Here is a 22,478-nt window from a genome sequence, read left to right on the forward strand (position 1 = left end):
CTTTAATGTGCATATATTTTCTCAAACATAACACTTGTGGGAGGGGGCGTAATCAGATTTTAGTTTTACTGGAAGTTTAAATCAATAAATATTTATTATTTTATTATTATTACCAGCAGTGGAAGATTTTTCTTAAACAAAAATCAAATAAAAAAGATAAAGGAATCGTTTTTGGCATCGGAAGATAGGCACAATTTTTTCTCTCAGATTCTGATTAATCATCCCAACACTACCAAATACTAGACCTTTACTTTAGTACCAATGAATAGTAAAAAAATATATTTCTTTTTTTTTTTTAGCAATTTTTATTGTGTATTTAAAGATTGTTAGTCAGTGGAATTAATTGTTTTATTGCAGTTGACATTTATTGATTAAAAAATGATTTGGTAAATGATTGTTATTGCAATTTAAAATTGCATTTTTCAGGGATTTCATATTCAAAAGTAAAAATATAAAAACAAACAAAAAAAAAACTACTTTAGCTAGTGTGATATTTGTATATATGCCTGGCCACTTTAAGAATAGGTCTCCAATACTTTTTCCTTTCTCTTTCTATATTGTTTTTTTTATTTGGTTTCCATTTTCATTAAATGACCGGCCTTGAATAAGATCAGGTATGTTGTCACTTGACAATGTTTTTTTAAGGTTAAAAACAGTAAGTTTTTTGTAGCGACTTATGATAATTTTGTTTATCTAACTTGAATAAAATATCTTGCTCTTTTTAATTGAGCACTATCAACAATCTCCTTAAAATCCAATGATTTTTACTTTTGAATATTTTTGAACTAGAATCTATATATCTCCAGACAAAACCGAACTGAAACAACAGCTCCTGCATAAACAAATGGTTTGATATTGTATTGAAAAGAGTTACATCAATAATAAGTAATAAAATAAAAGCTATGCATTTTATTATTTTATGTATAAAGTTAGTTCATATGATTGTAAGATTGAAATTTAAAAATAAAATATTTAATGTTAAATGAAAAAAAATTGAAACGTTTGCTAAAACAAAAACTTTACATAAATGATAAAATAAAACTATATTACTAATGGAAAAAAAAAAAAAAAGTGTATACCCTTTTTTCACCATTTTTTTTTCTATACAATAAAATACTGAATATTTTAAAAGCAAGCGAAATGATAAATTGCACCAAATAAATGTTATTCAAGCTTCTGACAGAAATAAACTTGTTTTCAGCAGCAGTTATTGAAAAATTCTGAAGAAACATTACAAAAAAATAAGAATAAAAAAAATTCTTTAAACTCTACAGTTTAGAGTATGAAATGTAAACATAAAATAATACCATTTATTTGTTGTATTTTTTTTTTATATATATTTATTTATATATCTATAGAAAAAATATATTTATGTATATGTGTGTGTATGTGAGTATCTGTACACTTCAATATTTTATGACCCACCTAGGTTTTGGAGAAAGGTTATGATGCCACCCAAGTTACGGATCCCTTTAAGGGTGACAATACTGAGACAATCCTATCGGCTACACTCATTCTTTTCCTGCTACTACCACCATCCATCACGCACATACACATATTGGGGGGGAAACTGAAAAAAAAAAAAACAGCCCAAAATATTGTTCTTTTAGAAAAAGGTTTTTTTTTTTTTTTTTTTAACCCACCCTTTTACAGTAGCTTGTACTTTCAAAAAAAAAAAAAAAAAAAAAAAAAATTTCTTACTCTAATGGCTTGTCAGCCCAACTAGTTTTTGAAGTAATTCGAGTCTATTCATTCTTGTTTGGATCCTTTACAACCATCTTATTAATTTTCTTACTTCAAGCAAGAATTGGCTGATATAATTACTGTAGGCCCAATTAACCCTAACTGATTTTGTATTATTTATAGAAGTATATATATATATATATACATACACACACACAATCTATAAATATAAAAGCGAAAATGTGTGTGTATGTGTTCGCTTTTTCTGTGTCTACAAAAGGCTTTTTATCAGAGAAGCGGTCGGTCGGTTCACAACTTTTTAAAACATTTTATATCACATATAAATCGTAATATCTCACAGTTAACAACGAAGCTTGCCTGTCTATTTAATTTGGTCGATTTCGGGAAGATAAATATTCAATATTTGTCGCTCGCCGCATGTGGGTTAGTCTTTTTCCTATAACATCTTGGGGGTTGGAAAAAAAAAGCGTTCAGCAGTAAATGAATACTATCCTGCAGTCAAACTTGACCTCATTAACTCATTAAAACGGGCACCTGCTAAATCAAACTAATTAAATAAATTCAAACGTGTTTCCGTTAGCATCTCGTGGTGGGGCAATGGTTAATATCACGTTTTTTTTTTTTTTTTTTTTTTCACACTTTAATTTACAACTTTGCCTAAACGGTTCGGGTTCGATCCTCATACTTACTTTTTTTTTAACCCCCCCCCCCAAACACCTGGGCAACGCCAGGTACCCCTCGCTAGTATTATATAAAAGGAACTTTTTAGTTTGTTCCTATGGACACGAAAACGGCTGGGCTGATTTTTATGAAATTCTACACAAAAGAATTTTATGTACCTGTCAGTGTCCTTAGATAGGTTTTATATCAGAATATCATTGATAAGTATCGATAATCAAAATAATCCAATGAAAGAACAGGCAATTCTGACCAAAGATAACACCTTATACAGCCTAACATCACCAGAGCATTTGAGAAGTTTTAAACTTAAATTCAAGTCATTATTACCGCAAAGCAGTAAGGGCGGGTATATAAAAATCAATCGTAGGTTCTTTGATATAAGGGCACATTGAAATGAATGTTTCGTTTAGAGCACGATTAAAGCATGATACTTGACTTATTTTAAACTTTAATTGAAGCCATTTTATATAAAAAGTATTATTATTACACAGTAGGCTGTCTACAGTGCAATGTAGACTACAATGTATTGTGGACTAAATCAATGCGGGGAGGCATATGAAGCTTCCTCCCAGTGCATAGTGATTGGTTCCCAACTAGAGCAGGCAATCAATCGATTAAATTAAAAAAAAAAAAAAAACAGACGATTTCAATGACAATAAAAATATGGGATTGTAAAACATCCGTTGATCATAATTCAATCCTGGACAACGTTGGGTCTCCCAGCTAATATATACCTACCCTTATGACAAGAATTTCTACTTTCTTCCATCAATTTTTATCCTTTTTGAACCAATTGGAAAAATAAAAAATAAAATCTTCAGCTGTATCTTTTCTCAGAGGAATATAAATTTGTCTCTGAGGAGTTGTTTGTTGACTTTACACTATTCAACACGGATAAGACAAATTCTACTACTAATAAAATGAAATGAGTATTCTGTAAATGCACCTTTTCTTTGATATGTTTACTTCATTATATATTTATATATATATATATATATATATATATATATATATTACTGTAGAAATATATTTTCTTATATATACTAATCCTTATTTAAGAAGCTCAATGTAATTACAGAGCAATATACTGAATAAATGACAAACTATATCCCAAAATTCATAATGTTGACCATCTTATTTATTCCTTTAATTCAGTTGACTTATACAATTCTTGACAGTATCTGTTTTGTAGCGCAAAATCAATCACTTCATTATTATATCAATCAGTGAATCTATTATGCCCTTAACTCATCAGAAGAAATAGCAACAATCAATCCGTCAAAAGGAAATGAAGTGTGATTTGACATGATTAAAATCTGAAAATTGGAAGAGAAGCTGCAAATATCTTTAATATGTTTCCATTACGCCATTTTGAATTTCAAATAATAAAAATGGTCAACATCATAAATTTTGGGATATAGTTTTTTGCCATTTATTCACTAATATATATATATATATATATATATATATATATATATATATATATATACACACACACACACACATGCTCATACATTAGTGATGGGACGATTCTAATATTTACCCCAATCCTGATACAATTACAGATTCTTTATAAATATCTAAATATTTAACTATAAAGTTATTTGTTCCGATTATACTGTAGACAAAGTCAAATAAATATTAATCTCAATATGTATCAGACAATCCTAAGCAGATAAAGAAAACTCAAAGGGAGAGCTTTTAACCTTTCTCCATCCCTCTGTTTCTTATCCCTCATACCTCTCCCCTTTCTCCCTTTTAAACCCCAACTTCCACCAGACACGGTCAAGTTGCTTTATGATCTAGATACGGCTTAGAGAAAATTAGATTTCATTTGTACATAAATTGCTGAGGTGAGCATCTGAGAATTTCTTTATATTATACTCGAGATACTTTTAATAACTTTAATATAAGAAAAAAAATATAATTTCATATAAATTAACTATAGACGAAATTTCTCTGCAAATAGTACATGAAAAACTTTTTTCCAGTTAATTCATTCGAATATTTCGCCTGCATGAATATCGAGTTATTCAAACGACTTTTCAAAGGATTCTGCCATATTGAAAATAATGGGTTACCACATGTGCTTGCTTTGGATCTTCAAAAGATTTATTATTAAAAAATCTATTAATCGGTTATCAAATCTAGTTATCAAATCTATTAATCAGTTATCAAGAAATCTGCAATTCATTCCAGTTTTCATTGACGTGAACTTTACAACTGTTTTTGTATGGAGTATCCTTATTACACTATTTCAAATTTAATTTATGTGCTGATAAGCAAAATTTATAATTACCCATATCTATTTTGCTAATAATATCTCTTCTGATGATATGAGCCATTCATTGAAAATCCATGGGTTAAGGAAAAACTTTAAAAATTATTTGTACTTGGTCAAACAATACATACTAGCAGGGCACCCAGCATTGCCTGATCGTAAAATATGCTTAAATATGATATTTTGATTAATGCAGATTTCGTATTTATTATTATATTCTATTGGACCATATATATAGTAATGATTTAAAAAAAAAAAAAAAAAAATTGTGTGCCACCATTGAGAATCGAAACCAAAACGTTTAGCTTACGATTTATTTTTGCCTCTGTCATTAATGACTTAGCTACGAAGACATATTTGCTGCAAAGCTAAAAATTAAAACATGAACCTATAACTATTACGTTATGCATGCATATTCATAATGCCGTCGTTTAACCTTCATTTGGAAAATTTCATTTTTTCTTTTCAATTAATTTTCACTTTTGTATCGATTTTCCCTGGGCTAAAACCTAAATATAAAGTTTCATGTTTCTAGACCAAAACCTCTAGGAGTTTGATAGGCAAAATTTTCTAAACAAAAATATAAACATATACATAAGTATATATGGAAAGAGTTTTGCGTTTACTATAACCTTTTTATGCAAATATTACGCAAGTATAAATCATATAGAACAGATGATCATCCCATAAGAAAAAAAAAAAACAACTAATAGGGAATTAATTAAAATAAATGTTTAAAAGAATATGCAAATTAGCTAGATCTTTTGCAGAAGAATGCAATTCTATGACCCATATATAAGAAAGTTTTTTCTTTTTTAATAAATAGAAAAATGGGTTTTTAATATGACTATCAATGCACACAATATATAACTTTATAGGAATGTGTGTGTGTGTATATATATATATATACACACACACACTAGAACCCCGAGATACGACATCAAAAATTAATAATACAGTACAGTATATAATACACATCTATATAATCAAATAACATTGTAAATAACACCGGAATGCAGGGAAAATACCGTAACCAGGGACTGGAGAAACATTCAATTCCACATCGTAATCTGAAAAAAGTATCCTCGGACCACCGTATTCTGAGGTTCTACTATATATATATATATATATATATATGACACTTCTATAAACAAGCCAAAATCAGTTTGGTTTATTATACCTGAGGATGAATCCAGATGGATTAGAAGGTATTTGGGCATACAGTAACTATGGCAACTACATCAACCAGTTCTTGCCTCAAGTAAAAAAAAAAACAAAAAAAACTTATAAAGATGGAAAGAATCCAAACCAGAATAAGCAGACATAAATTGATTGCGTTATCCAATGAAATATAGATATACAGGGGGAGAGTAGTTATACTGTCATTCTTTTAAGAATATTTCATTGAATATACCAAATATTCTATATGTATTATTAGATCTGGTGAGCATTCTCTCAAGATCCTAGCTACTTATATTTGTTCAAACACAAATTTTACAACCTCCCCTGGGAAATGGCTAAATGTCAGTGAAAAGTTCAAGAAATAAGCAGTATGAATTTCGTAAATTCAATATGGCAATTTCCTAGTTTAAGAGGAGAAATTCTAGTGCTTGTTTATGTTAGTGATGTTTTAAACCAACGCATTTCAGGTGAAAACATTACATACTTATGTGTCATGGCAAAATTAGTATAAATCCCAAAAATTACAAAAAAAAAAAAAAAATTGATTCAGTAGAAAAATAATTACAAGTAAAAATAAGATTTAATTGAAATATCAAGTTTTATCGTGTTTTAATGTGGAAGATCTGTGTGACCAATACAGTATGAAAAACTTGACTTATCTCCCCTTCCTTAAAATCAAGAGTCCACTATTTTCAAACAGAATGTAATTGTGAATAATTTTTATTAAAAATACATGTAGCACATCATCTACTGGATCATTTTTTTGTAATTTATACAAATTTTGACATTACACATAAGTACGTAATGATGTTTTCACCCGAGATGCGTTCGCTAAAAAGATGAACAATGAAAAGCACCAGAATTCCAGATGTTGGACAGCATTACTTGACAACTCATCTTGTACTAAAAGCATGATTTATATTTCCTCAAATAAAACCAAGATTTATCAACTAATACGAATTACTACTGGCATTCAATATGGTGGCCTGCCTTGTTCACAAAATTATCTAAGGGCAGATAACTAGTTCATTGCAGTTTAGAAATATATCTTTTTCCTCTCTTTAAACAACTTAGAAATCACTTTTTTCAAAATGCACCCCACCCCCCGTCCGTGTGTGTGAAAAGTTATTAAGATTTAGGAAAGAATGGTAAACAAATTTAAAAGACAGAATGTATAAGATACTCGACAAAACATGTCCAAAATTAATTATGTTGTATGTATATGTTTCAGCTTTGCTTTATTTTTTATTTTTTTTTTTTGTTTTTTTGACATTGACAAGATTAAAAGCATCCGAGTTTGAGCAAATTCTTGGTTTTCCCTCGTGTTGAGGGTGCCTCATCTTAGTCAGCGATAACTAAACCTCCAAGCAATGATGATGACAATGAAGAAAAACACGAAACCCACGATAAGGATCATGGCTCTGCGACAACCATTACTCTGGGGTTGCTGTTGGTTTGCACACTGAAAAAGAAAAAAAAAAAAAAAAGGAATTTATTTTTTTATTGTGAACCAATATGCATACATGTATATTAGACAAAATAATTGGAATGGCACAAATTTTATTTCAATATTTCAATGCCTACTTATGTTAATACTGATCCAAGTTTCATTAGCATAGTTTTATATCTGATGCAATTTTTTTTTTTTTTTTTTAAATAATTTTTGGGTACTTCTGCATTTTACTTTTCTTTGTTTTGTTTTTTTTTTCTTTGGAAGAGTTTGCTTCAAGGCAAGTGAAGACAATCACAGAATTTATGAAACTTTTGTGGAGTTTTTAGATAACTTCAAAACATTCACCCTTTATGACCTGGCTGAACTGTTCAATCGTAAATAAATGAATATAACGCCATAAATAAAGTAGGAATTGATTCAAGCAAGAATAATTTTTGGGTACTTCTGCATTTTACTTTTCTTTGTTTTGTTTTTTTTTTCTTTGGAAGAGTTTGCTTCAAGGCAAGTGAAGACAATCACAGAATTTATGAAACTTTTGTGGAGTTTTTAGATAACTTCAAAACATTCACCCTTTATGACCTGGCTGAACTGTTCAATCGTAAATAAATGAATATAACGCCATAAATAAAGTAGGAATTGATTCAAGCACGCCTTGTACGCATTAGTTCAGTATCTGGGTAGATGCCAGATACCTCCAGATTGCAACTGTCCGTTGCTTACCTTCAGTATGCCGCCATCTGTCTCAGATCGGAGGATTTTATTTGTCATAAACACTTTTTTTCAAGCATTATCAATAATAATGAAGGTAAGTTTATAAAATGCAAAAATTCTCAGTGGTAGTTTAACTATTGAACTTCATAATTTTTCCAGTTTAAAGACAATCATAGTATCATCGCCCTTTTAAACTAACTAAAATTAATAAATATTTTTTTAATCATCTACATCATAATTTAGATCATAAATGGTTAATTATCTGAACATTTTTTTATGAACACCTTTTTCATTAGGGAGAGAGAGAAAACGGTTTTCAATTAACATTTCGAAATAAATTAAAACAAACAGTTTCCAGATAAATAAAGATTGGATAGCGGATAAAGATTTATAAATAATTTAAAACAGTAACTAGTGGAAAAGAGTGATTTATTTTTTTATTATTATTATTTTTTTTTTTTTTTAGATCAAACAATTTCCATAATTAAAATTGTGAATATCATATGTGCTCCACCTGTGCATGTCTTTGAAGAAATTAGTTTATGAACCTGTAAGAAAAATCAATAGTTCTTTTCTGTTCTAGAGTATTTATGTCCATTTCCGGTGAAATTTTGAGCAAATGTTTCGCAAGTTTCATGATTGTCTCCCCTTGCCCCTACTCCTCCAATCAAATTCTTTCAAAATTAAAAACTAAAGAAAGCTAAAATGGAGAAGTTTAATTTGACTTTATATATATATTTTTTTTTTTAACCTCTCCTGATTTTAGTTAAATTACTTTGAATGTAAAAATGGACCAAATTACTTAAGATTGTTTAGCAGGAGGTTTGATCACTAAAGACATTCAAAAAGGAAGAAAAATCCTTCAGCAACTGGAATAATTTTGGACAAATTTCTAAACTTACTTATATAGGTAGCTAGCATTTCAGCCCGGCGTTGCCCGGGTGTTTGCAGGTGTATGTTGAGCAAAAAAAAAAAAAAAAAAAAAAAAAAAAAAAAAAAAAAAAAAAAAACCAGAAAAGCAGTCATTTTTTTTTTTTTTTTTAAAACTTTCACCCCTATTATGACCCCTTAACATTTATTTTTTGGGGCTCAAATCAAGTTATTAAGTTAGATCCATGTCCAAGGAACCTATATCTAAAATTTCAAGTGTTTAGACCCAAAATTGTCGGAGGAGTTTGGTAGAGTTCTCAAAGGTCAAATCGTTGAACTTTGACTTCTTAACAGCCAAATTTCTGGCCGAAAACGGATCAAAGATTTTTCCAAATCTCAGTACCCTATAAATCAAATTTCGAGTCTGTAGACTTAAAATTGACAGAGTTATTGCGTAGGGAAATGTGCAGACACACACAGACACATTCACTTTATATATATATAAAGTCACATTACGGGAAGAAATCATTGGACTACTGCCGCCAAACTAAGTGCAGAATTGAATCAACCTTAGTAGTCTACTTTTGATCAAAACTTTGCTGTTAACTCAATAACATCAGATATGCAAACACCATTTAACCAGTTCCAATTTTGTCATATACGACCAAACAGTGCCATACTGAGGATCCTTGAAATGAAACATGTGTGGATGACATATGCACCAGTTCTTGTTAGATCACAAAAGTAAGTAATGCTGAGCCTGGTCAGTAATCAAATGGGTAACCATTAAGGAAAATCAGGCAGTGTACATAGAAAAACAACACCTTTTGCTATATGGCTGACAGGTATTGAACACATTAGTATCCATTTTTTTTTTTTCTTCAATTTATTTACATTATCTTTTGTAAATACAATATTATTTGATGTTAAAATTACTTTTAAGAGACTTGACTTTATAAGTTGGAGCATTCATTTATACTAATATATAAAAATGTGTTGCTAATAAAGAATACTTACCATGAAATTTTTTTGTTTGAATAATCGATGAAAACTGATTGTATCTTTCCAATTTAGATTGTCACAGTAAACTGAAAACCAATGTTGTCAATATGCATCAAAGAGTAAGCCTAATATTTGAAAGAGATTCCAATCTTTGACTAACTATAGATATCTCTGAAAATAAGCCGAGCATGTAGGGTCCCCCTCCATGAGTAAAAAATTTACTTTTACCATGACTAATGTTTGTGCAAATTTTTTTTTTTTTTTTTTTTTAAATCCAAGGCGTGGTTATTAAAAAAAAGTGCTAACAAACGAATGGATGAACGATTTTGGGTCAATTTTACCCCTATAATGACCCCTGGATGAGGCAACCAGAATTATCCCAGAAAATCTATTCTGGACAAATTTACTTTCACCATGATTAATGTTTGTGCAAAATTTCAAAAAAATCCAAGGCGTGGTTATTGAGAAAAGTGTGAATAAATGAATAGATGAAGGAGAGAGAATTACTAGGTCCAATCTCTCCCTTTTGGGGGGGTACCATATACACATGTTGAAATATGGTTACTTATTCTGGTCCTAAAAGAAGAATGGGTTCTAATCCCTTAAGTGGCACCCACACTAAAACATTTTGTTAGAATAATGAAAGAAACTGATTGTATCATTTAACTGAAGATTTTTACATTTTATACTGAAAACTGTGCCGCCAATATACATCAGACAAAATGGAAACTCTAGATTGAGACACAAAAAAAAAAAAAAAATGTCCGAGTCTCCCCTGACAGAACAGATACCAAACCTTGATCACAGCTTGATGAACAAATAAATCGTCAAACTGTTGAGTAAAAATTACTTTCTAAATCAAAGTCGAATTAAGTTCAACCCCTCAAGCACCACTCTCACTAAGAATATTTACCAAAAACGTTTGGATTGAAAAATACATTAGACAGTACGTTTAATATTGAGGTGCCTTCAATAAGTTTCCAAACTTTTTTGTACACGCATTTAAAATTGCCGTAATCTCTTAAAAATTAAGCATGTTATTGCTCTACATTTTGAGATGTCCGACCCAATTTTAATGGTTTCAGGTTCAAATGAAAAGCTACAGTAGGAATTGGAATACACCCTACTAAAAAGCCTGATCATTATGGCTGGTGAATTTCAAAAATGCAATCTGGATGCGAGGACACCTTAGAAGAACGATATGCAATAAAATTCTGTTTTAAACTTGGAAAAAATGCCACAGAAACGTATGGAATGCTTCAGACTGCTTTTGGACCATCTTACATTAATTGAGCATCAATTTTTGAGTGGCATAAGAGATTCAAAGAAGGTAAGGAGTCTGTGGAGGATGAGAGGTGTGGGAGGAGTAAGGAAGTCAGAACACTAGAGTTGATTGGCCAAATAAAGAATTTCATTGATAACAAAAGTAAGTGCACAGTTTGATGTCAGTGTGAGAACTGTACACAGATGCAGAAGATTTGCATGAAGTTCGTCCAAATACATCGGTCCACAACTCCATCCTTGTCACAGACTATTTGACCAAGATGGGCAGCAAGACAGTTCCCCACCCTCCATATAGTCCAGACCTTGTTGCTTGTGACTTTTGGTTATTCTCTAAGTTCAAGGAAAACCTTAGAAACTGTCACAAGACAATTGAGAAGATGAAAGAGGTTGTGATGAAGATCATTGACAAGCTCTCACACGAAGACTTGCATGGGGCCTTCCAGAAGTTGTTGGAATGGTACAAGTGCATTGCAGCTGGAGGAGATTACTTGCATGTGCGTACAATCAAAAAAAAAAAAAAAAAAAAAAAAAGTGCCCATATGAAAAAAGTCTGGAACCATATTGAAGGCATCCCATAAGGGAGAGAGAGAGAAAAATGAATGAAAGTATTTTTTAAAGTACTTTCCAGTAATAAAAAGAGAAAATAAAAAAAAGACAACATTTTCAGTTTTGGGATTTTTTTTTTTTTTTTTCTTTTTAATAGAAACACACACACAAGCACACATTATATACAATTTGAAACAAATTATTACAAATATATTAATGTAATATACATAAAAAAAAATACAAAAAAATTGATCAAGAACAAAACTTGCTTTCAGCAGTAATTCATTGAAACACGTTGATAAAACCTTTTCGATTTTATAAGTATGTTTTTTTTTGTTTTTTTTAACAAAACTTCTTTTCAAGTAACAAAAAAAATAAAATAAAATAAAAATACATTACCTATGACTAAAAAATAGTATTTCATGAAGTTACATTAGTTGGTTGGTTGTTTTACGGCATATCAACCCTTTTCAGGTTATTTAATGCTGAATCCAAAGATTTTGAAGAAAATTTTTTTAATAGAATATATTTGTTGTTTTCAAGTCAGTTTCTATTTAACCCATAGTTGGGACCCTAACAGGTACTACCACTCCGGGTCAGAGTGGACCTGGGAGCAATGGCAATTAAAAGGTAGCTCCACACTCCCCAAAGCCCGCAAGCTGGGGCCTCACCACTGGATATAGTTTAAGGTCATATCCAAGACCTGAAGTTACATTAGACTTAACAGAACGACCCATATATATATATAATTTTCTATTCGAATATAAATATTACTAACACAAAATTCCTTTAAATAGCTCAATAGTGCAATACTAGAGCTATAAACATTTAATATTTTACTACTTTATTATTCATAGAAACACACTCATTATGTTCAGCCAAAATAGTTTGTTATATAAACAAACAATTGCTTTGGTCAGTACTTATGTATATATGGTTCGCTATATGTGTCTTTTTTTTTTTATGCATAAGTTTACACACACACACACGAGTAGGAGAGTTTGTCTTTTAGCTCTTAAATGAAATGTACTAGATTTCCAATTACGAATAAGTTTTATATTTGTTTGGGTTTTTTTTTATCAAAAATATTTTTTTGCAAAAAAGGTAGAGGTCTGTTCAAAATATTAAACATTAAAAAACTTATTTACATGCTTTTGTTTCCCAAAAGACTTTTTTTAAATTTATCAATTGTTACAATTCATTATTTTTAGTTCAGAAACATCTTAACTTACAACAAAGCATACGTAGAATTATCATATATATCTAATATGTCTGTTTGTCTCCATATTTCAAACTCTATCTCCTCCGAAACTAAAAGTCCCAGAACGGCACTCGGGGCATCAAATGATTGAATTTTTTATGGACCATTCTTTTATGGATCTTTAGCCGGTTAAAATAGTTTTTAAGGGGTCAAAAATGGGTCAAAATTGAATATACATTTTGTACATTCATCTTAGTTTATTGTTCATCAGTTCATATGCGTGTCACGTTGGTACAGTCGTAATGTCACCTGCTTTAAATGCTACAGTTTTGCTTTCGGTTTTTATTCTAGATGATGACACCCACATACTTATTTTTTTTTTTTTTTACTTTTGAAATCACGACTATTATACATATGAAATCTGGACAAATTAAAATATCATATTTAAGCATATTTTAAGAGTGGGCAAAGCTCCCCAATCCTAGTATATAATATATATATATGATGAAAATAATGGAAATAGTATTTCATCCAGAGGAAGTCTCGAAATAAAGACGAAACGTTGATGAACACATAATACAGTTTGTTCCTTCTTATTTTCTCTCTCTCTCATATATACACTTGTGCCCGATATTATTCATACCCCCCCTTGAAAATTGAGTTTATTAGGTGTAACTTTGTAAGAATTTATTGTTTACGTCCATATTGATACATGTTCTTAATAAACCTCTTCTGATCATTTTCGTCATTTTAAAATCTCGGGATACTTGTAATAAAAGAAATATACAGCTATTTATAAAATCTGCAATGTTCAAAAATAATCATACCCCCTTATTTTTTCAGTATTAATCGAGTTTCTGACTGTTTGTTTCCTGTTTGATTCTTATTTTGAATGCTTTTATACAACCTTTGATTAATTTCATTTCGTTTTTTGCATTTTTCAGAAATTAAAATGATATCAACTGAAAACCAATAAAAGAATAAAAATTATTAGAATGGGGAAGAAAAAAGAGCTTAGTAATGATCTTAGGACTAAAATTGTGAATTCACATAAGGATGGTTTAGGTTACAAGTCAATTTCCAAGAAATTTGAGGTCCCTACAGCAACAGTACTGAGCATCATCAAAAAATTCCAGAGCCACCACACAACAAACAACTTGATTGGTAGAGGAAGGAAAAGGAAACTGTCTGCTAGAGCCACCAGGAATATTGTAAGAAGTGTTAATGCAAATCCAACCACCACTACTAAGGACATTTTAGAAAATCTGGAGTCTTCTGGCATAAAAATATCAAGGCAAACATTGCAAAGGACTCTGCATGAAAATGGTCTGAAAGGAAGAAGACCAAGAAGGACTCCATTGCACACCAGAAAACACCTTGCAGCACGTCTAAAGTTTGCTAGGACCCATGTGAATTCTCCAGAGTCCGTTTTCTCAAGTATTTTGTGGACTGACGAAACAAAAATTGAATTGTTTGGCCATATGGATGCTTCTTACGTTTGGAGGAAGAAAGGAGAAGCTTACAACCAAAAGAACACCATACCCACGGTGAAACATGGTGGTGGTAGCCTAATGTTTTCGGGCTCCTTTTCGGCTAGTGGTCCAGGTAGTTTGGTCAAGATAGATGGAACCATGAAGAAGGAGCAATATTTGGAGATACTCCAGAAAAACATTAGACAGGATGCGGAGAAGCTCCATTTAGGACCAAACTGGGTCCTTCAACAGGATAATGATCCAAAACATACTGCCAAAATAGTCAAGAAATGGTTTGAGGATAATCAAATTAATGTTTTGGAATAGCCTAGCCAGAGTCCCGACCTGAACCCTATCGAAAACCTCTGGCACATAGTGAAAACTGAGGTTAAAAAGCGGAAACCTAGAAATTTAGGGATTTGGAGACTACTGCATTGAAGAATGGTCAAAAATCAGTGTTGATGCTTGTAAAAACCTTGTTGATAAATATCCAAAACGGTTACAGGCAGTTATTAAGAATAAAGGGCATGCTATTGACTATTAGTAAGAGAGGTATGAATAATTTTGAACTAGTGCCATTATTGTTTTTCTTTGTATAATGTTCCAAACTTGCATAATTTATTTATTTTTGGAGTTTAAATTAAATGCTTATGCTTGATTTATTGTTTGAAATCCCTTTAATATTGTCTACCTTCTGGTTTGAGCAATATTCTTATAGAAATCTCAAAGATCCGAGGGGTATGAATAATATCGGGCACAAGTGTATATAATATATATATATATATATATATATATACATACACTATTTGTTTTACATAAGCATTTATATGCCACTACACGTTCATGAGCATGTTTTGGTCAGTCAGGTGATTATGAGCTACATCACAGGCATTTCATTGAAACCGGTATCATCACCAATTCTAATCATAGTTGGACAAAGAATGCAAAGACAATTTTAGCACAAAGAACACATTAAAGAAAAAACATTGCAGTAAACACAAGTTAATATAGACCCCCCTCCCTCCTCCAAATCACACTGCTTTGTTCCGTTTCCAAAATGAAGCTACTATCCAAATTCTCTGATCAACAATTTTGACGTGTATACCCTGAACGTCTCCTTACATGCTACCCAACCTTCTCGTTTAACAGCCCTCTTTTTATCCCCTCTTCCTTATTAAGTCTCCTGCAGAAAAGTTATCGGAAAATATCATCGGTTTCACACTGACAAAGTTTCTGTGAAGAAAAAGAAACAATATCAGTTTTTAGACGAATTTCCAATGAAATCATATCCTTTAAATTTGATGCTTTGTCCATTTTGTTTTAGTTTTTTCCTATAAATTTTGCTGGATTTTATCCTTGTATGAAACATGGCTTCTTCAGTATTTCATTTCCTTCCTTTTAAATGTTAATTGCTGGTGGCCTGAAGAAAAGGGACTAGCTTGCAGAAGCTATGTTGGCTGGGTTTGAATCTCCCGACCAGCAGTAATTATCACTTCCTACAATGATGATTGCATAAGCATGAAACCCTAGTGTATGTATAAAAATAATTGTTGATATTTATTTAATATATATATATATATATATATATATATATATATATATATATATATATATATATATATCAATTTAAGAAAACAACATTTTCAGTTTTAACATAGAAACAAGTTGGAATACCTGTCCCACGGTGGGCTAATAATGAAACATAAGTGCAAGAGATCAGGCAAAAAATCTAAACCAAAAAGAGTTTACACAAATTTTTGGACGTTTTCTTCAAGTTTCTTTCCAATACACACGATTTTACAAAATAGCTATGTTTTGCATGTTTATTACTATTTTTTTTTTTTTGTTTCATATAATTTGAACACAAAAGCCAGAAAATGAAGCAGAATATAATTTTTTTTCCCCCAATAACTTAAGCTCTTTTCGAGAGGCGGGAAAATAATATAAATTATGTCAGGACAGTCATTTTTGAAAGAAAAAAAAAAAAAGAATGTTTTTAGTTGTGAAAACTTCATTTTTATTATAAGTGCTTCTTTACTATGGAGGAAAAAAAAACACACCGGTTCTCACCAGATCACCAAAAGCAACGTTGAGTCTGGCCAGTACCAGATGGGTGACCATTTGGGAAGGCTAGGTGATGTATGTATCGCGCCAAGTCGTAGAAATTTCTAGGTAGGTATTTGGGTTTGCATTTAACTCACAGGGGGAGATGCAATCAAGACGGAAAGCAAAACAAAACTACCGTCTTTACTTGTCTTCCCGAGATTATCATGGCTCTACAATTTGGAGAGCGGTGGTCACCGAGGCTGTTAGAACGGCAGGGCCACTGATGATTATCAGTTTATTTATTACACTGTTACGGTTGTCTGCGTTTCGTTTAACTTTGTTAAAGACTACAGTAGTACAAAATTATTTTCAGTCGGAGTCCTTTGAAAAAGTTTATTTTCAACGATTTCTGCCTTATAACATTAAAATAAGTGTTTTGTACAAATAGTCTCATGCAGAGACAGGCAAAAAAAACAAAAAAAATTTAAATAAAATTAAAAAAAGATTTTTAAAAAATAAAAGTAAAATTAAATAAAAATAAAATTTTTTAAATAAAAAATAAAAATTATAAACCATTTTAAAATAAAAAAATAAATACAAATAAAAATAAAATGGCAAAACAGGTTTTGCATTTAGGAGTAAAAATTGACATTAAAAAACTCCACAAAAACTATACTTTCATTATTAAATGCATAAATATAGTGTAGGAATTTATGATTCTTAGAGTATCCAATCCTTAAAGTAATCTTTTAAAAAAAAAAAAAAAATACTAAAAACATTCTTTTTCATGTCATTGGAATTTTCATATTCACTTTTAGAGAATAAATTATTTTGATTGCTCAAATTGAGACAAGAGTTTTCTGTGCTACCAACAACAGGATTTAACGATATCTAATATGAAATTATGCCAACCAGGTTTTGGAAGTAAATTTAACATCTATATTTGATTCTAGTTAGCCGCTGGATTTTATTTTTTCTTCCTTCCTCTTTACAATATCAAAATATTTCTTGCCATTTTTTGAATGGGAAAGAAAAAAAAAAAATTCTGGTGAGGAATGGTGGCAGCTTTAAACAATTCAAATAATGCAAGGAAATAAATCTTTGCATTAAACTGGAGTTATCCCTTTTACATTATCTTAGTATTGAACATTTTTTACCATCTCTCCTTTATATGAATAGCATTATGACCATATTGTGCGTTTCTCGTCAATACAAGAATTACACATTTTTTATTTTACTTTGAATCTAATTTTAAATAATTTGTGAAATAATAAAGCAGCACAAACTAAAATTCTTATTTCTTTTCCCATATAACTTGAAAAAAAAAAAATGTGAGGCAGAAAAAAGTGTGACAAAGTTGGATGGTTGTTTGTGTCAGTCATGAAAGGGAAGGGGGCAGAAGTGGTTAGTTGAGGATGTAAAAAAAAAGGAATATAAGAGAAGGGAAGGATAAAAGCATGTGAAGAGACGATTGAATTCACCCCGTGTCTAATTTAGTTATTTTTTTTTTGTTGTTATATGAAGATCTTTTGAACTGTGGTAGGAGAGATATTTTTTTTTTTAAAGTAGGATTTGATTTTTGGTCTGTGAAATCAGACAGGATTCTATCAAGCATTTTAATATTTGATTCCAGTTAGCCGCTGGATATTTTATTTATTTTTTTTTTTTACTTCTTTCTTTTATATTCTTTACAATATGAAAATTTTTTTCTCTGTTTTAAATGGAAAAAAAAAAAAAAAAAAAAAAAAAAAAATTCTGGTTAGGAATATGGTTACAATGGTGGCAGTTTTAAACAATGATTCAAATAATTTTTTTTATTAAAAACTTAATTTTCTTTAAATAAAATAAATATTTATTGATTTCAAACTACCAGAAAACTAAAATGAATGTAGGTGTAACAGAGTGCAGATGTGCATATGACAGCAGCAGCTGTATGACAGCCAACGTATGCAAATGACAGAGCCATGTGCGAGATGATGTCACAGCAAGGAAGGAAAGAAAAAGATTATAAAAAAAAAAAAAGAAAAAAAAAAGAGAAACGTAGTCCGAGAAAAATGGAAATAGATGAGAGCAACAGGAAAAGATGTGTCCTAAATATGGCTGGACAAAGACAAGAGTACCACATGTTCGACACTATAGAGTCTTGTTAAGCACATGGAGTTATGAAAGGACTTGAATAAAAGACAAGACGTTATTCTGGAAGTACTTGTAAATAAATGTCTTGTTTCAATTAAAAAAGAAAAGCAAGTCAAATCATTTCCTTGCTCTTGTTTCTTTGCGACTGTCTGCATACAACGTGTGGGTCTCAAGTGTTGACATGTAACAAATGTTACATTAGATAAAAACGGCACAAGTGCATAAACACACAAAAAAATAATCGTACTAGTAAAAAAAATAGATGACGATCTCAGAGTTTTAGATACAACACATAAAAGGTGAAACATTAAGAAATTTATCAAATTAAAAAAATAAATTTAATAGATAAACCTTTCCCATTAAAAATCTATAGACAGATCGATACATCCGTTCAGTCTTGAAAGACAAAGAATAACCCCTTTACAGGCAACTGCACGTGTAATTGTGAGACAAGGGTTGTGCAATCCCAACCACCCATCTCCTGAATCTGCTTAAGTCCAGTGGCAAGGAGAAGTCCAGGACAACTGGAAACAATGCCAAAGTCCCAAATGGTCACCCATTTAGTACTGAACAGGTTCAACGTTGCTTAACTTTGGTGATCAAGTTGTATCCGATGCATCAACATGATCATGCCGTACCCAGACAGAAATAGATATAAAGAAACCATCATTTTACAGCCCCCCCCCCACCCCCACCAAAAAAAAAAAAAAAAAATTTTCAGGGAATTTGTTTTACTTGTATTATTATTATTATTTTTTTTTTTTTTTTTTTAATGGAAAAATAAAATAGAATTTTATTTTTGGTTAAATTTCAAATAAAAAGATTTAATAATCTGAGAATCCTCATCTATGGATCAGATCAAATACTGCCTTTTAATATTTTTAAGAATTCTTAAGAATGTTTTGCGTTTTTAAGAATGATTGAAATGTAATCATTGAATAAGGTTTTTTTTTTTTTTTTTTTTTTTTTTTTTTACAAAGGAGTCATCGCTTATCAAGGCCCAGAGGCTACTTGAGGATAAGGGTTAATGAGTGTACGGTAATCATTGGGACAGTAGTGCAGTAATCATTAGTAGTGGAAATTTGGTAAATTGGATTACTTATGTGGACAGCTCATCAGGAACTTGTTTACATTGGACTTGAAGACAACCATATTGTAGTCAGTTGGAAAGCAGGCAAATGGAACAGAGTTCCACAGGCAGGCAGTTCTAAGAAAGAAGCTTTGTTTATTGAATCCGCATTTAAATTTAGGCACAGATAAAGAGTGGGGGAAATTATTGATAGTGGTTTCCAGTATTTTTTTGTGAAAGTTTGGCAATAGATTGGAGCTCAGATGAATGCTTGTTTTGAAAATAACGATAGGGCAGAGACAGGCTAGCAACGTCTCTGTGGGGAAAGAAGTTGCAGGGAAGAGAAAAGGGCATCCCCTAATTAATTTACCTAGAGAGGCTTAAATGTTAGGGGGTGGGGGGCAGAAGGCTCTCTTATTAGTTACTGCATTGAGAGGGAAGAGCACTACTCTTCCCAACAGGAGTGGTCTACGTCTTAAAATGCTTTATGCATCAAATACCATTTTTTTTTTGAGGCTTTGGTATGATTCGACTGAAAACTAGTCTTTGAACCATTCGCAAACACCAACCCTAACTATGCCGAATGAGCTAAAGTAAACCAATTTGATTATTATTTACAGTCGCCTCACCATGACTTTTTTTTTCTTTTTTTCAATAGGTTAATCTTAGCAATCACATCATTCCTCAGTCAAACTTCCAATATTTAAAAAACATTTTAATGGTATTTTTATTAATGATTGAAAAAATTAATAGTATTCATTTCGATTTTAGTTTTAATATTTTGACAGATTTTTACTCGACATAAAGATCACAATTTTCAAGGCCTTTTTAAAACATTTTCCATATTTTCAAGGATTTTTAAAAGGTAAGACTAGAAATCAGATCTTTCCAAGGCAAAATTCAAAATCTTTTCAAGCCTGTATGTACCCATAGCTTTATATCACATCTCTGCAGTAGGAGGCAGCCAAATCCACACATGAAACTATTATGAACATTTTCATTTTATTTGCTGAAGCACCAGAACACGTTTTCCAGGTTTTGTTTCATGAGCTTTTTTCTTACTAGACAAACTTAATCTTACTTTAGTTTTTGTTTAATCTCCTCCCACACACGCACACTTGTAACATAAATACTTTCAAGCTATGAGCCAGAGGTGCCAAACCAACACAGCGAGCAATAGTGAGAAGAGTGCTGATTATGGTATGAATACAGGGATGGGGGGAAGGGATCGGCTATGTGATGTTGATTGTGAAAAAGCAAAAGGGAAAAAAGAAGTTCAGAATGCAATTTTGACAAAATTGGTTTTAGTTCATGCTACTAGATTTTTCATTTCAACCAATATTCGATTTATGAAAAAAATAAAATAAAAGATGCAATGTGTAATTATTAAAGTTATGTTGAAACGAGAAACACAAGCAATTGTCTCATTTTATTCATGCAAGCATGCATACTTTGTGCAGCTAAATGTTAAAACAGTGGCGCGGGTGAAAAGATGCAACGCCTATTTCACTAAATGTAAGACTTGAATAAAGCCTATTTCAAGTCATACTTGTGACCCTTAAAAAACAAAACCAATGCAAATGACATCATGAATAGATTTAGTTTGTACAGCGTGTGTATGATTTATGTATAAGTTAAAAAAAAAACTTAGCTCAGTCTCAAATTTATTTCAACCCAATAGAACCTTTTCAAATGAGGGAGCTAGTCCAGATTTGCTGTCCAACTGTTGTCATTTGAAAAAGCCTTATTGGATTGCAAAAAAAGTTACAATTAGTTCAGGCTATGGTTTTGGTTGTTTTTTCTTTTAAAATTTTTTATTTTTGCTCTGCTATGCTCTCCCACTTAAAGTTTCATACAAAAATTGCTCTATCCTTTAAGGATATAACATTCCATACATCATATACTACAGACCACATACACCATGGCAATCAGAAGCAGGAAGCTATTCTAGACTGGAGTTCATCTATCATTCAGGCTCTTCAGAATACATTTGAAATCAGAATTCCTACCAAAGAAATCAAGAGAGGACAAAACTCAAATCTAGGACTTTTGTGTCTATAAAGCTCAGAAAAACATTGGCATATCTTGCATTAAATTTATACATGAATATGTAAAAACAAGTAAAAAAAAAAAAAAAAAAAAAAAAAATTCTGTTAGTCTGCAGCCTAAATTGCATAGTGGGAAAAAATGTTGAGCTGCTATTTAAAAAAAAAAAAAAAAAAAAAAAATTTCTGTTAGTCTGCAGCCTAAATTGCATAGTGGGAAAAAATATTGAGCTGCTATTTAAAAAAAAAAAAAAAAAAAAAATTTTTTTTTTTTTTAAATTTCTTTAAACATACTGACCTGATAGGTTTCACCAACAAATTTAAAACTGTTCACAAGTTTACTTTTTTTTTTTTTCTTATATCTCCATTCAGGAGAGAGTGCAGATAGAGAGAGAGAGATAGCACAAAGAGAGAGAGCAGAGAGATAAAGACTAAAAGACAATACAAAGTAGAAGTGATTTGAAAGCTTTTGAGAAGTTCACCGCAGTTTAAATATGAAAAGAAATATAACAAATATTATGACAGGAACAAGAATCAGACAGAAGATGGCTTTTATCATACGACGAGTGCTCATCCCCATCACAGTTCTTGATTGTTCATTTGCAGGCTGGAAAAGATGAAAAGGGGGAGACACTAAGTTAGAGGTAGTGCACGGTTGCGGTGAAAATAAAATGGTACTTCATTCAATCTATATCTATAAAAGTGAAATTGCGCGTGTGTGTGTGTGTGTGTGTGCATTTCCCTACCAAATTCTGTCAATTTTCAGTCTACAGACTCGAGATTTGACATGAGGGG

General features: G+C 31.0%; 1 protein-coding gene across 8 annotated transcripts in view; it reads right to left on the bottom strand.

Moving 5' to 3' along the window:
• Positions 1-6,362: 6,362 nt before the first annotated feature.
• The window catches only part of LOC145248206 (uncharacterized), a 110,931-nt gene continuing 94,815 nt past the window's right edge, over positions 6,363-22,478 (bottom strand). For 4 of the 8 annotated variants that reach the window (XR_013863338.1, XR_013863335.1, XR_013863337.1 and 1 more), the window contains 2 exons: positions 21,982-22,290; positions 7,052-7,310 (listed from right to left, as the gene is read on the bottom strand). Coding sequence is in view for 4 of the 8 variants with exons in the window: in XM_080110070.1 (XP_079966196.1) it covers positions 7,194-7,310 (117 nt within the window). In the remaining 4 variants the exon portion in view is untranslated. Of the gene's footprint in view, positions 7,311-21,981; positions 22,291-22,478 lie in introns of all 8 variants that reach the window. The other 4 variants (XM_080110069.1, XM_080110072.1, XM_080110071.1 and 1 more) reach the window with 2 other exon arrangements.

The sequence above is a fragment of the Euprymna scolopes genome, chromosome 26, assembly GCF_053919585.1.
Source record: "Euprymna scolopes isolate OS-2025 chromosome 26, ASM5391958v1, whole genome shotgun sequence".
NCBI classification, from domain to species: Eukaryota; Metazoa; Mollusca; class Cephalopoda; order Sepiida; family Sepiolidae; genus Euprymna; species Euprymna scolopes.